Here is an 11934-nt window from a genome sequence, read left to right on the forward strand (position 1 = left end):
CTCTTCCTCCTGTTTCACACCTAGCTACCAGACCCTGCTGACCTTGGTGTGGGGGTCGTTTTGCCTACGTGACTTCAGTCTAACTAGAACTGGGAGAAGAAGGACTTGGACTCACATGCAGGACTAGCATGAGAACTTAGATGGGCTAGGACTCAGATTCATGTATCTCTCGCAATCCCCCAGGCCCAGAGCACTTGGGCCCGGGGGATGCAGCACCAGTTCAGAGGAGATAGCTGCTGCTTTAGACCCAGTATGTTTCAGATAGCCTCAGATGTACCTCAACTGTTGAGCTGCCAGATTTTTCATTTCTCTTTTACAATGATTGTAAAAGCCTCATGTCATTTTTAAAGAAATACACTCAGATCTTACACCACTCGTGTGTAGTCTGTTTGTCAAAGCCGAATCCCGTGCCCACCTGGCCAGAATCCCTAGTCCTGTGGAACAAGGGACCCCGTAAGAAATCCCAGTCCGCGGCAACCAGTACCTCATTTCAACAGCAGGTCTCAGGTGTATTTCAGGATTAAACTGCAGATCCAGTCGGCAGTGTCGGGGCTGGAAAGGGCTCAGTGGACAAACCATTTACTGCCTGAGCATGAAGACCTGAGCTCAGGTCCCCAGCAGCCCAGTGAAGAGCTGGGCATGGATGTGCGCCCTTAAACCTTCAGCTCTGGGGGCTTGCTGGCCAGCCAGCCTACCCAGATTCAGTGAGAAACCCTATCTCAAAAAACAAGGTAGAGCCAAGTCTGGTAGCACACACCTTTAATGACCTCAGGAGACAGAGGTACATGGATCTCTTGAGATACAAGCCAGTATGCTCTACATACCAAGTTCCAGGCCAGCTGGGGCTTTAAAAAGGGTAAAAGCAAACAAGGTAGAGATAGATACACTATACCAAGTGTCGACTTCCACACAGGCTAGCACACACATACACAGCACACATGCAAGAATCTTTACCACAAAGAGAAAACGCACTGAAGTTTGTTCTAGAAATCAAGTCTAGAGACATGGATCTCAAACACACTGTTCTCATAAGTAGAACACTAGGGAACCTTGGGGGCAGGAGTTGTGGGTGGTTAATTTTGGGGCACATCAGGAGGGGTAGTTGTGGTTCTGCATGGCTGGAGAGAGACTGTGACGGAATGGCTCATGGCCTCTCCTTGATGCACACCTGCAGCAGGTTGTTGAAAATCACTGCCTCATTTGTTTAAGAGCCCCTGGGTAAGTGAGTTCCCTGGACAGCAGCTCGGCTGCTGTTAGGTGGCATCACATCAGCTCCAGCTTCACCCATGTGCACTATTGTGTGCGAGCCAGCCCACTGAGGTCAGGTCTTTGGGGGAAAGGGCAGGGCTACTGCCAGCAGGGCAGGGCTATTGCCAGCTGGTTAGAGACCAAAATGCTTGCCTTGGGATAGGGTCACTGGGTCACACTGGGCAGTGCAGCACCTGAGAGAGTTTGCCAGGTGGTAAAGCAGCTGAATAGAGGAGTCAGTGCCTTGGGGAACCATTCAGCTGCCTCTGCTTGTGGGAATGTCATGGACAGCTGAGGCCACTGAAAAGGACTCAGAAAGGGGTGAATACTGTGGGAGCTGGGATCAGTTCTCAGTCTGGCATTCCAATTATGTTAACAAATGCCTCCTTTTCTCTTAAAACCACTTGAGCCGGGCAGTGGTGGTACACGCCTTTAATCCCAGCACTTGGGAGGCAGAGGCAGGCAGATTTCTGAGTTTAAGGCCAGCCTGGTCTACAGAGTGAGTTCCAGGACAGCCAGGACTACACAGAGAAACCCTGTCTCGAAAAACAAAACAAAACAAAACAAACAAACAAAAAAACACTTGAGATCTTCACCTGCTCCATCCATGGCTTCCATATGCAGAAACCCAGGTGGCTTAAGTCTGTTCTGTCCTGTCTTAGGGGCCACCCCAAACCCAAACCCGCCTTCCAAGTTCAGCTGGAGAAAAAACACTCCTACTTCCCCAGGGTACCCTGGAAACCACCCCCACCCTCCCAGCCAACCCAGGAGCAAGCTCCAGCCTGTGGAAAATGGGAGTGGCCACGTCAGTGAATAAGCAACGGGCTTGTAACAGTCCCCGCAACTGAGTCTGCAAGGAGCGTCGGTGAAGCATTCATGCTGGTTAAGTTTCTTGCCCACAGAGCCCTTTTGAGGATCCTGAGTGGCTCTTCCTGTTCAGCAGCCTCCACATTCCACTACACATGTGAGAGACCTGTCCTTCACTCATCACTTTCTGAGAAGAGACAGCCCTTCCAGGGTGGAAACCTGAGGCGTGTAAGGTAGTTTTCTACTTGATTTTAGAACAAATCGCTGACTTAGAAACCAGTGCTCTCTGACTCTTGTCATTAATCCCCTATCCTACTCAGTCTCTGTCAGAGTGTGGCCTGCTGGTGCTCTCTCCAGCCCTGCTTACCCCACCCATCCTGGTGACCCCAAGGACTACTCCACTCTAAGAAAGGACACTAGATGTACAGTGGCAACTCCACCCACTCTACTATCTGCCTGTGGACCAAGCATTTTGTTGACTGTCTTCCACTTGTTGACTGCATCCCACCTCACCACCTCAGTAGGGTTCTAGATTTGCATCATGAGCCCCACCAATATCTATTATTTAAGGAAAGGTCCTGACCGGCTCCCCAAGGCACCTGAAGACTGGCTGTGAGAATCTCCTAATTCAACAGATAGTCTGCTCCTAGTCTTAGAAATGTCCCTTAGCTCAGACTGAGCGGGGACTATTTCTAATACCAAGTTGGAACCTCAATACTGAATTGCCCAAATACTCAAACCTAAGCCTCAACTGGTCAAGTACCTGACAAGCTGGGTAACAAGAAACAGAGCTTCAAACTCACACAACAAAACAGACACAAGATTCCCACCCAGAACTACTCCCAACAATGTAACTGTAGATGCCTAGAACCCAGGAAAGTACACAGGAACAATGGAAATAAGTCACTTACAAAACTTAGTACTTCTCTAGTAATGTCTGAGGAAATCAGCTTAGATGACATATATAACAGTGACTTCAAAAAATAATAATAAACAAAAAATCTAGGACGATGTAAATAAAGAATGAAGACCTTGAAACAAGAACAATTGAATGAAAAGATGAAAACAATTCAAGTTATAACAATAAAGCTTAAAGAGATATACTCTCTGAGGAAAAGCCAAAATCAAATAAAACATGAAAACTTCATGAATTCAAACAAAAACCCAGAGGGAAGCCTCAGTATGATCAAAAAGAAAAAAAAAAAAAAACATCAGGAGGCACACATACTTGATCTCAGCACTTGAGAGGCAGAGGCAGGTGGATCTCGAGTCTGAGGCCAGCTTGGTCTACAGAGAGGTCTGTGACAGGAAGGCCAGGGTTACATAAAGAGACCCTGTCTCAAACAAAACAAAACAAAACATAAACAAAAAAGCCCTCAAAACAACAACAACAACAAAAAAAAAACCCACCACCAACAACAACAACAAAAAAAAAAAAAAAAAAAAAAAAAAAAAAAAAACAGGATACCTTACATAAGGAATTGAATCACTTAGTCAAAGAAAATGTCAAGTCTAAAAAATTCCTAAGAACAGAGTAACAGGTAGAGAGAGAGGCCTAGGTCAAGACACAGAAAATATATTCAGGAAAATTAGAGAGAGAGAGAGAGAGACAGAGAGACAGAGAGAGAGAGAGAGAAAAACACACAGGGGACTGGAAGGATGGCTCAGTGGTTAAAAGCACACACTACATTTACAGAGGACCTGAGTTCAATTCCTAGCACCCACATCAGGTGGCACACAGCTTCCCTTAACTTCGGCTCCAGGGAATCTGACACCTTTGGCCATGGCAGGTATTGAACTCATATGCACATATCCACACAAAAGCACATACACATAATTTTTTTTGTTTGTTTTGGGTTTTTTTGCTTTTTTCAAGACAGGGTTTCTTTGTGTAGCCTTGGCTGTCCTGGAACTCACTCTGTAAACCAGGCTGGCCTTAAACTCAGAAATCTGCCTGTCTCTGCCTCCCAAGTGTTGGGAGTAAAGGTGTGCGCCACCACCGCCCGGCACACATAATTTTAAAAATAATAAATCTTAAGAAAAAAAAATTCCTAAAGAGGGCTGGAGAGATGGCTCAGTGGTTAAGAGCACTGATTGTTCTTCCAGAGGTCCTGAGTTCCTGGAGTAAAACAGAGATTGACTCTCATCCTGAGATTGGCAGGAGTTCCGACAGCTCTCTCCTGGCTCTCAGCCTACATGCAAATGACCTCTGCCTCCCCGACCTCTGGGGGCAGACTATGGCCACATTACAGGTTCAGCTTCCTCTCTATCGCAGGTTCTTTGAATTCCTCTTCGGGTAAAGGAAGCATGCCCTGCGCCTCAGCCCTAGCCAAAAATGTACACCTACCCTGAAAATCCCTAGCCACTGCCTCAGAGCTATATAGTCCTTGTTCAACCCGAGTAAAGTTGAGCTATCTCACAGAAGCTGATCCCAGAAGTCAATCTGTCAGTACTCAGGGCCCACAGTGGATCATCTCATTGGATATAAAAAAGGCCTTTGACAAAATTTAACATCCATCCATGATAGAAAGTCCTAGAAGAATAGGGATACAGGGGATTATTTCAACATAATAAATGTGTAGCTGCTTGTATTATGAATACTAATTATGTTCCCCTACAAAACTGTTTACAAGAGAGGGTCTACAAGGAGCTTCTGGGAACCTGCCCCAAGTTGGTTCTGATTGGTAAATAAAGATGCCAACAGCCAATAGCTGGGGAGGACAGAAAGAGGTAGGATTTTAAGGTTTCCTGGGCTTGGGACTCTGCTGCGCTGGAGGAGAATGTGGACAGAGAAGAGACAAGTCTGCCATGGAGTAGAAAAGCAAAGAAGGGACCCCAGACTCTAGGCCAAGAAAACGCGGCCCAGAGGACTGACTAATTGGAGCAACAAAGATGGAACATAAAATTAGTAAGTTATGACGGGATTAACAGCATGGAGGTTAGGCAGTGGCCCAACTCTTGTGCTGTTTAAGGAATATTAAAATATAAAGGCTGTGTGTGTGTGTGTGTGTGTGTGTGTGTGAGAGAGTGTGTGTGTGTGAGTGTGTGTGTGTGTGTGTGTGTGTGTGTTTCGTTCAGGAACATAGACCTTTGGGCTACAACATAAATGCAATACACAGGAAGCCCAAAATCAACACCATCCTAAACAGAGAAGAACTCAATCCACTAAAATGAGGATCAGGACAAGAATACCCACTCGTCACCTTCCTGTTCCACAGGAGCTTGAAGTCTTAGCTAGCGCAGTAAGGAAGTAAAGGAGACTAAGGGAAAGAAAGAAGCTAGAATATCCTTGTTGGCAGAGGAGGGGACTCTATAAAGGACCCGAAAGAGTCCACTGTCAGAAAAATACAAAACACGCGAAAATGAGTAGCCTTCCTATATACAAATATCAAACACACCAAGCTAGAGATCAAGGAAGTGACCCCATTTGCAATGGCCTCCAAAACAAATACCTTGGAACAAATCTGAGGAAGTGAAAGATCTGTATAATGAAACCTTTAAAGGGCTCAAAAAAAAACAAAGAAAGAAAAGAAAAGAAATTGAGTAAGATACCAGAGGATGAAAGACCTCCCATGTTAATAGATTAATATTGCCAGGCAGTGCAGTGGTGGCGTATGCCTTTAATCCCAGCACTTGGGAGGCAGAGACAGGGATTTCTGAGTTTGACACCAGCCTGGTCTACAGAGTGAGTTCCAGGACAGCTAGGGGTACACAGAGAAACCCTGTCTTGAAAAACCTAAAAAAAAAAAAAAAAAAAAAAAAAAGAGAGATCCACTATTAATAAATGAGACTTCATGAAACTACATCATCACCTGAGTGAAGAAGCAACCTATAAAATGGGGGTGGGGGGGCACTTTTTCCAGCTACACACCTGGTTGGAGTCTGGGATGTACAAAGAACTCAAAACAACATGAAGAAAAAAAGAAAATTAAAAACAAGGTATGAAACAAAAAGTTCTCAAAGGACAAAATGAAAAGGACTGAGAGCTGGGCAGTGGTGGTGCATGGCATTAATCCCAGCACTTGGGAGGCAGAGGCAGGCGGATTCTTAAATTCAACATCCTTAACCATCAGGTAAATGCAAATTAAAGCTACTTTGAGATTCCATCTTACCTAGACAGAATGGCTAAAATTGAAAAATTAAAAATTAAAAAAAAAAAAACAACAACCACCAATGACAGATGCATGCACAGATGTGAGGAAAAGGAAACGGTGCTGTTGCGAGTACAAACCGGTGACATCACTATGGAAATCAGTGTGGAGACTTCTCAAAAAGCCAAAGAACAACCGCACAACCCAGCTAGACCACTCTTGGGCATACATTCAAAGGACTGTATACACCCATCCATACTGCTGCTCTACTCACAATAGCTAACAGATAAAAGACTGAGTTCAAGGCCAGCCTGGTCTACAGAGTGAGTTCCAGGACAGCCAGGGCTCTACAGAGAAACCCTGTCTCGAAGAATAAAAAAAGTGAAATGAAATTGACGGTGGGGGTGGGTAGGTTGGTGGAGCTAGAAACAACCATTCTGAGGTAACCCAGACTCAGAAAGACAAACATCAAGCTTCGTCTCATTTGTGAGGGTTAGCTTGGAACTCTCAGACATGTGTGTTTTGTTTGAAATTACTCACAGAGCTCAGGAAATTACCACGGGGAGATGATCTCCCAAAGGAGGGAGATGATAGGGCGCAGTACTCTAAAGAGCTAATGGGGAACAGTGGACCATGATGTTAAAATGGGGTAAGGGGAGGGAGGGCAGAGTAAAGGAGGGACTTACGGATGGATAAATAACATTAAAAGATGCTGGGGAAAGGCATAGGAGTAGCCATTCACTTTCTAAGTCTCACTCCACTGTACCATTATAGGGCCAAGAACCAATGGTCAAGCCTTACAGGATAATCGCCACCATTTTTCCCCTACACGGACATAGTATTAAACAAACTACTTTTTTTGTTTGGTTGGGTTTGTTTGTTTGTTTGTTTGTTTGTTTGAGACAGGGTTTCTCTGTGTAGCCCTGGCTGTCCTAGAACTCACTCTGTAGACCAGACCGGCCTTGAACTCACAGAGATACACACCTGCCTCTGTCTCCCAAGTGCTGGGATTAAAGGCATGCACCACCACTGCCCGGCTTAAACGGATTTCTAATGACGTATCACTATACCCATAGATTACTGTGTCTCCCAGCCCTCAGAAGCTTCTATTTGCAGTAGATTGTGATTAACACAGAGACCCATACTGGCCAAGGTACCCAGTCCCGAATGGAACATAAATCTCTCACCCTCTCCTCCCAAGAGAGGGATCATTTCAGGACAGCAAGTAGGAAAAGTAGAAGAGCCAGGGCTGGTGGAAGACCACAAACTGTTTCTCCTGGACACAGCAGGGCAGTTGTGAACACACAGCTGTTGTCACCTCATGCTCAAGATCTGTGCAAGCCCCAAAGAAACCAAATCCCACCGAGGAAAGGGGAGCTGGGCACCAAGTATGTCCCACGCTAGCTAAGGCGCGACAGGCAATTATGAGCTAGTGGGAGAGGGGATTTTCCTTCATGTAGCCCTTGGTAAGCTGACCACGCTCCAGTGGAAGACCGCACATACAAGAATATCTGGGATTCACAAATTGGTGTTGATGGTTTTTTGACACAAAGTTGGATGGATAGGAAGTTGAGGAATGGATCTAGGGTTGGGATGTGAATAAGATCAAAATACACTGCAGGAAAAACTTTATAAAAAAAAAAAAGCAAACCAAGCACAATGCCCTCTGCCGCCCCCCCAACCCCCCCTGCTTCCGATGCTCCTCTGAGGTGGCTGCGCAGCCAGTCTTGTCTAGCTCCTGCCAGAGTCCCTGGGAGAATTCAGAGGTGGGGGGCGTCTTTAGCCTGCTTCCAAGCTGGGGACTTTGGCTTCTATAAGGCCTCCACTGCCAGCCAGTACCCCATCCCCTCGCCTCCTGCTCAGACCTCACCTGAGAAAGAGGAAGATGGCTCGCGGAGCCTCAGCTCCATGGACCTTGGGGCTCCTCGGTTCCAGGTAGGGTTCAAGCAGCTCCAGCAGCTCCGGGTGCAGCTTCTCGGCTTCGTCAAAGATGAACGTGCTCTGGTGGCAGCGCCGCTGCGTCTCCTGCATCTGCCTCTGCAACTCCTCCTGTACAGAACATGGGGAGCTGCAGCCCTTCTGTGTCCTCAGCCCTGTGGTACATCCAAGTCTGGGCTCCACCCACCACAATCGCCAAACCCAGCCTTGGGCCCCACCAGGCTGCCAAGCTTCCCGGGTGATGCTCCCGGTTCTGGGGCTCAGCAACCGCACCTGGGATGAAGACCAGCGTCCAGGGCACAAGCTCCAGCCAGGTGCCTTCTCCTGGACTAAATAAATGCCATCCTGGAGCTAAGGACCTCCTCACCCTCCCCAGCTGCATGGGGCTCAACAACCGGGAGACAGAGAAAAGGCTGCCAGGCACCTTCCCTTCGCCTCTCAGAAGCAGGGCACCTACACTGGGCGGGATCTCACAGCAGCCAGCCTGCTCTATCCAAGGCCATACATACTAAAATTACCAGGTGACTCAGGCAAGCTCTGCCCTCAAGGCTGACTTAATCTTCCCAGTTTTTTATATACTTCTCCAGTACTACTTCTCCAGTACTACAGCTGAGAGCCAACATGGGTGGGGGCATGGCTGTTCACCCATTTTCAGGCAAATCTTACTACCTGTGTAAGTGAGAAACGCCTCCCAATAGTAAAACAACAAAGGAGCGTTGATTCCATAGACTGCAGAGAGAACTGGAGATTCACATGCAATGTGACGTGATGATATGACGTGCCTTTTAAAAATGGCTGGCAGTGTAGCTATGCAGTAGACTACTTGCCTAGCATGCTGGGAGCCTTCAGTTCAATTTCTATTTTAAAAAATGCGCAGAGTCTTGCCCATGATCGCAAGACTTGGGAGGCTAAGTCAGGAGAGTTAAACTATCATTTAAAAAACCCTCTGGGGCTGGAGAGATGGCTCAGCGGTTAAGAGCACTGATTGCTCTTCAGGAGGTCCTGAGTTCAATTCCCAGCAACCACATGGTGGCTCACAACCATCCGTAATGAGATCTGATGCCCTCTTCTGGTGTGTCTGAAGACAGCCACAGTGTACTTAAATATAATAATAAATAAATTAAAAAAACAAAACAAAACAAAAACCTTCACAGCCGGGCAAATCTCCGTGAGTTCAAGGCCAGCCTGGTCTATAGAGTTGAGGTCTAGGACAGCCAGGGCTACGTGGAAAAACCTTGTCTTGAAAACCAAAAAAGAAAACCAAATCCTCAGATCTTGCTTTCATTATTCAATGATACCTTGAGGGGGAAAAAAAATAAACAAACCAAAGAATCCATTTATAAACAACCACCTCTGGCCTGCAGTTTGTGGCTATGTTATCTGTCTGTAAGCCATGGGCTGGTATGAGTGTTAACTCATGTTTTCCAGTTTGAATCCAGGCAATTGCGCTTGTAAGGCCTAGCCATGCATTCACAGCCCAGTGTAAATATGGGGAAAGTAAAACAGAACCACACAAAATGTGTCCCTTTCTGTTGAATAAAACTACAGTGGCTGAGAAGGCCTGAAAGTGGTCTCTTGGCAGCAGAGGTGCTGAAGGTTTGCTGTGTCAAGCTAAGGAGGCTGTGGCCTTGGGAGGGGATGGTGGTTTCTGCTTTCCTCCACTCCACATTTTCTTAAGACATAGACAGGATCTCTTTGTGTAGCCCAGGCTGGTCTTGAACTCAAGATCTTGCTGCCTTAGCCAATCAGTGCTGGGATTATAGGCATGCACCACCATACCCAGCCATATTTCACTACTCTTAACACACTCAACCCCTCCCCACCTCCTTTGAGTCTGTTGGTGCTGTGCCTGGCCTCCGGTGTGCACCTCTGCCCTTCCCCCAGCCTTGAGTAGGCTAAACAAATCCCCAAAGTTTTTACAACCTAGCTGGAGCCAGCTCTCGCTACAGTTGCAATTTCCTTAGAGGTGTGGCCATCCTGCAGAGCTTGCTTTGCAACTCAATGCAGCTGAAACAAAGGATGGGGTCTGTAGGCTTTCCCTATATCCCCAGTGCCAGATATTAAACTTTGAGCCCTGATCAGGAACCTGTCTTGGCTTCATCCTTCTCTCGCCACCCCACCTCCCTTTTCATTTCCAGCCTCCCTTTCAGGTACCCAGTTCATCCATGGCTGCTGGACAGCTACATGCAACTGTCATGGAAACAGTTCCAGGGTGTTCTGGAAACATACCTGTCCCCTCCCAGAGCTCTGGGCTGCCCCTGTGAGAGGGAAGGAAGTGGCTGTCTGGCTGTCACAGCTTCTGTCCCTGCAACTGCCTGCCCCCATCCTGTGCCAGGTTGCCCAGGAATCCACCTCCTTTAGTCAGGATCTCCTCTCAGCACAGGGGCCTCACCCCTGGCAGGCCATTGAGGCTACCCTCGAACTAAGGCCTCACCTTGTACACGTCCACATACTTGGAGTGTGGAAAATGGAAGGTAGAGATAAACATCTTGACACAGTCACTCCTCATGCCGTCCCGATACAGGTTGTCCACTAGCATCCGCGCCACGAAGTTCTTGCCTGTGCCAGACCAGCCATGGAAGGACAGAGCCAGGGCCTTGCCTACTTGGGGCTTCTCTAAGTAGCCCTTTACTGCTCTTAGGACCAGCTTGCTAGCAAGATGCTGGCCGTGCAGTCGCACACTCAAGTCTGATTCTAAGCCTAGAAGAAAAGAGACACCAGTGAGAGGCTCAGGGGCCCGTGTGCACTGTTAGATTCCGGCGTGGGTCCCCTACTCGAGAAGAAACAGGAGGGAGATCGCAGTAAATTACATGGTTAATTACAGCCAGTATACTGGGTTCGTCCTTCATTCAGAGCAAAGGCAACGACCAGGAACAAAAGCACACACACTTTTTATACCTTTCAGCACATAGGTTTACAGCATGAGTTGGTTATCTCTCATTGGTGGAGCCCATTGTCTTTTGTTCTCATTGACCTCTGTGCCCCGGGGGAGCTACCAATTGCACGTAGAAGGGGTGGGGGGGATCCACCCTCCCAGGGACATTTCCTCAGGTATTACTCCCCACAATTAGGGCATCTCCTGGAGACTGATGTTTGCTCGGTAAACTCTTCTGAAGCTCTGTCTTTAGACTTAATGGACATTCCTTGCTCCTTGGTATTTTTATGAGGTGTCCCTATTTGCTCAATTTTTACAGCACCACCTCCCCTCCACACCCCAGGATTTCTACTATCTGATCCTTGTGCCCTCAGAGCAAGAAACAAGAAGGCAAACCTTACAGCATATGGTATTCTGTTGGGATGACCTATAATCACACTCATTGTATAAATGGCTAGGTGGGTGTGCCCCTGTATAGTCAACTGTTAATTGCTGTTCAGTCAGTGCCAAGTGCTGGCAGGATAGTTGGTATAGTCATTTCTATGGCCCATTACCAGCTTTCCATAAGTGTCTGTCACTTCCTTGAGGGCCAAAAAGAAAAAAAACAAGCTCTGTGTGTGTGTGTGGGGGGGGGGGGGGGGGGGGGGGGTCAGGGGTCACGGAGGGTCACCTTGCTCTCAATCTGGCCAAAAAGCAACAATTAAAATATGGACTGGGCATAGTCCTATTGTGCCGTGACCTTCCTGGCATTATAGGATTTCCAGATGTAGAAGGCAGAGAGTGGGGGAGCAGACGGGCCGGGTGAGCAATTTATGGGGTCAATACTATTGACAGAACAATAATTAATTAATTATCTGGGGCTGGCAAAAATGCCTAGTGAGAAACTCTGGGCTCTTTTAACTCCTTTTTTTTTTAAGTTTTATTGCATTATAATGAGAAAAGGTACATGATTTCAATTTATCTGAATTTGTTAAC

The 11934-nt window shown here is 47.1% G+C and overlaps 1 protein-coding gene across 1 annotated transcript in view; it reads right to left on the reverse strand.

Annotated features, from left to right (window-relative positions):
* Positions 1–11934, reverse strand: part of Tor3a (torsin family 3 member A) — a 25569-nt gene that overhangs the window by 5377 nt on the left and 8258 nt on the right. The window contains exons 3-4 of the mRNA XM_031385831.1: positions 10519–10784; positions 8017–8195 (exon numbers count right to left, since the gene is read on the reverse strand). Coding sequence (XP_031241691.1) covers positions 8017–8195; positions 10519–10784 — 445 coding nt within the window. The remainder of the gene's footprint in view (positions 1–8016; positions 8196–10518; positions 10785–11934) is intronic.

The sequence above is a fragment of the Mastomys coucha genome, unplaced genomic scaffold (assembly GCF_008632895.1).
Source record: "Mastomys coucha isolate ucsf_1 unplaced genomic scaffold, UCSF_Mcou_1 pScaffold1, whole genome shotgun sequence".
Classification (NCBI taxonomy): domain Eukaryota; kingdom Metazoa; phylum Chordata; class Mammalia; order Rodentia; family Muridae; genus Mastomys; species Mastomys coucha.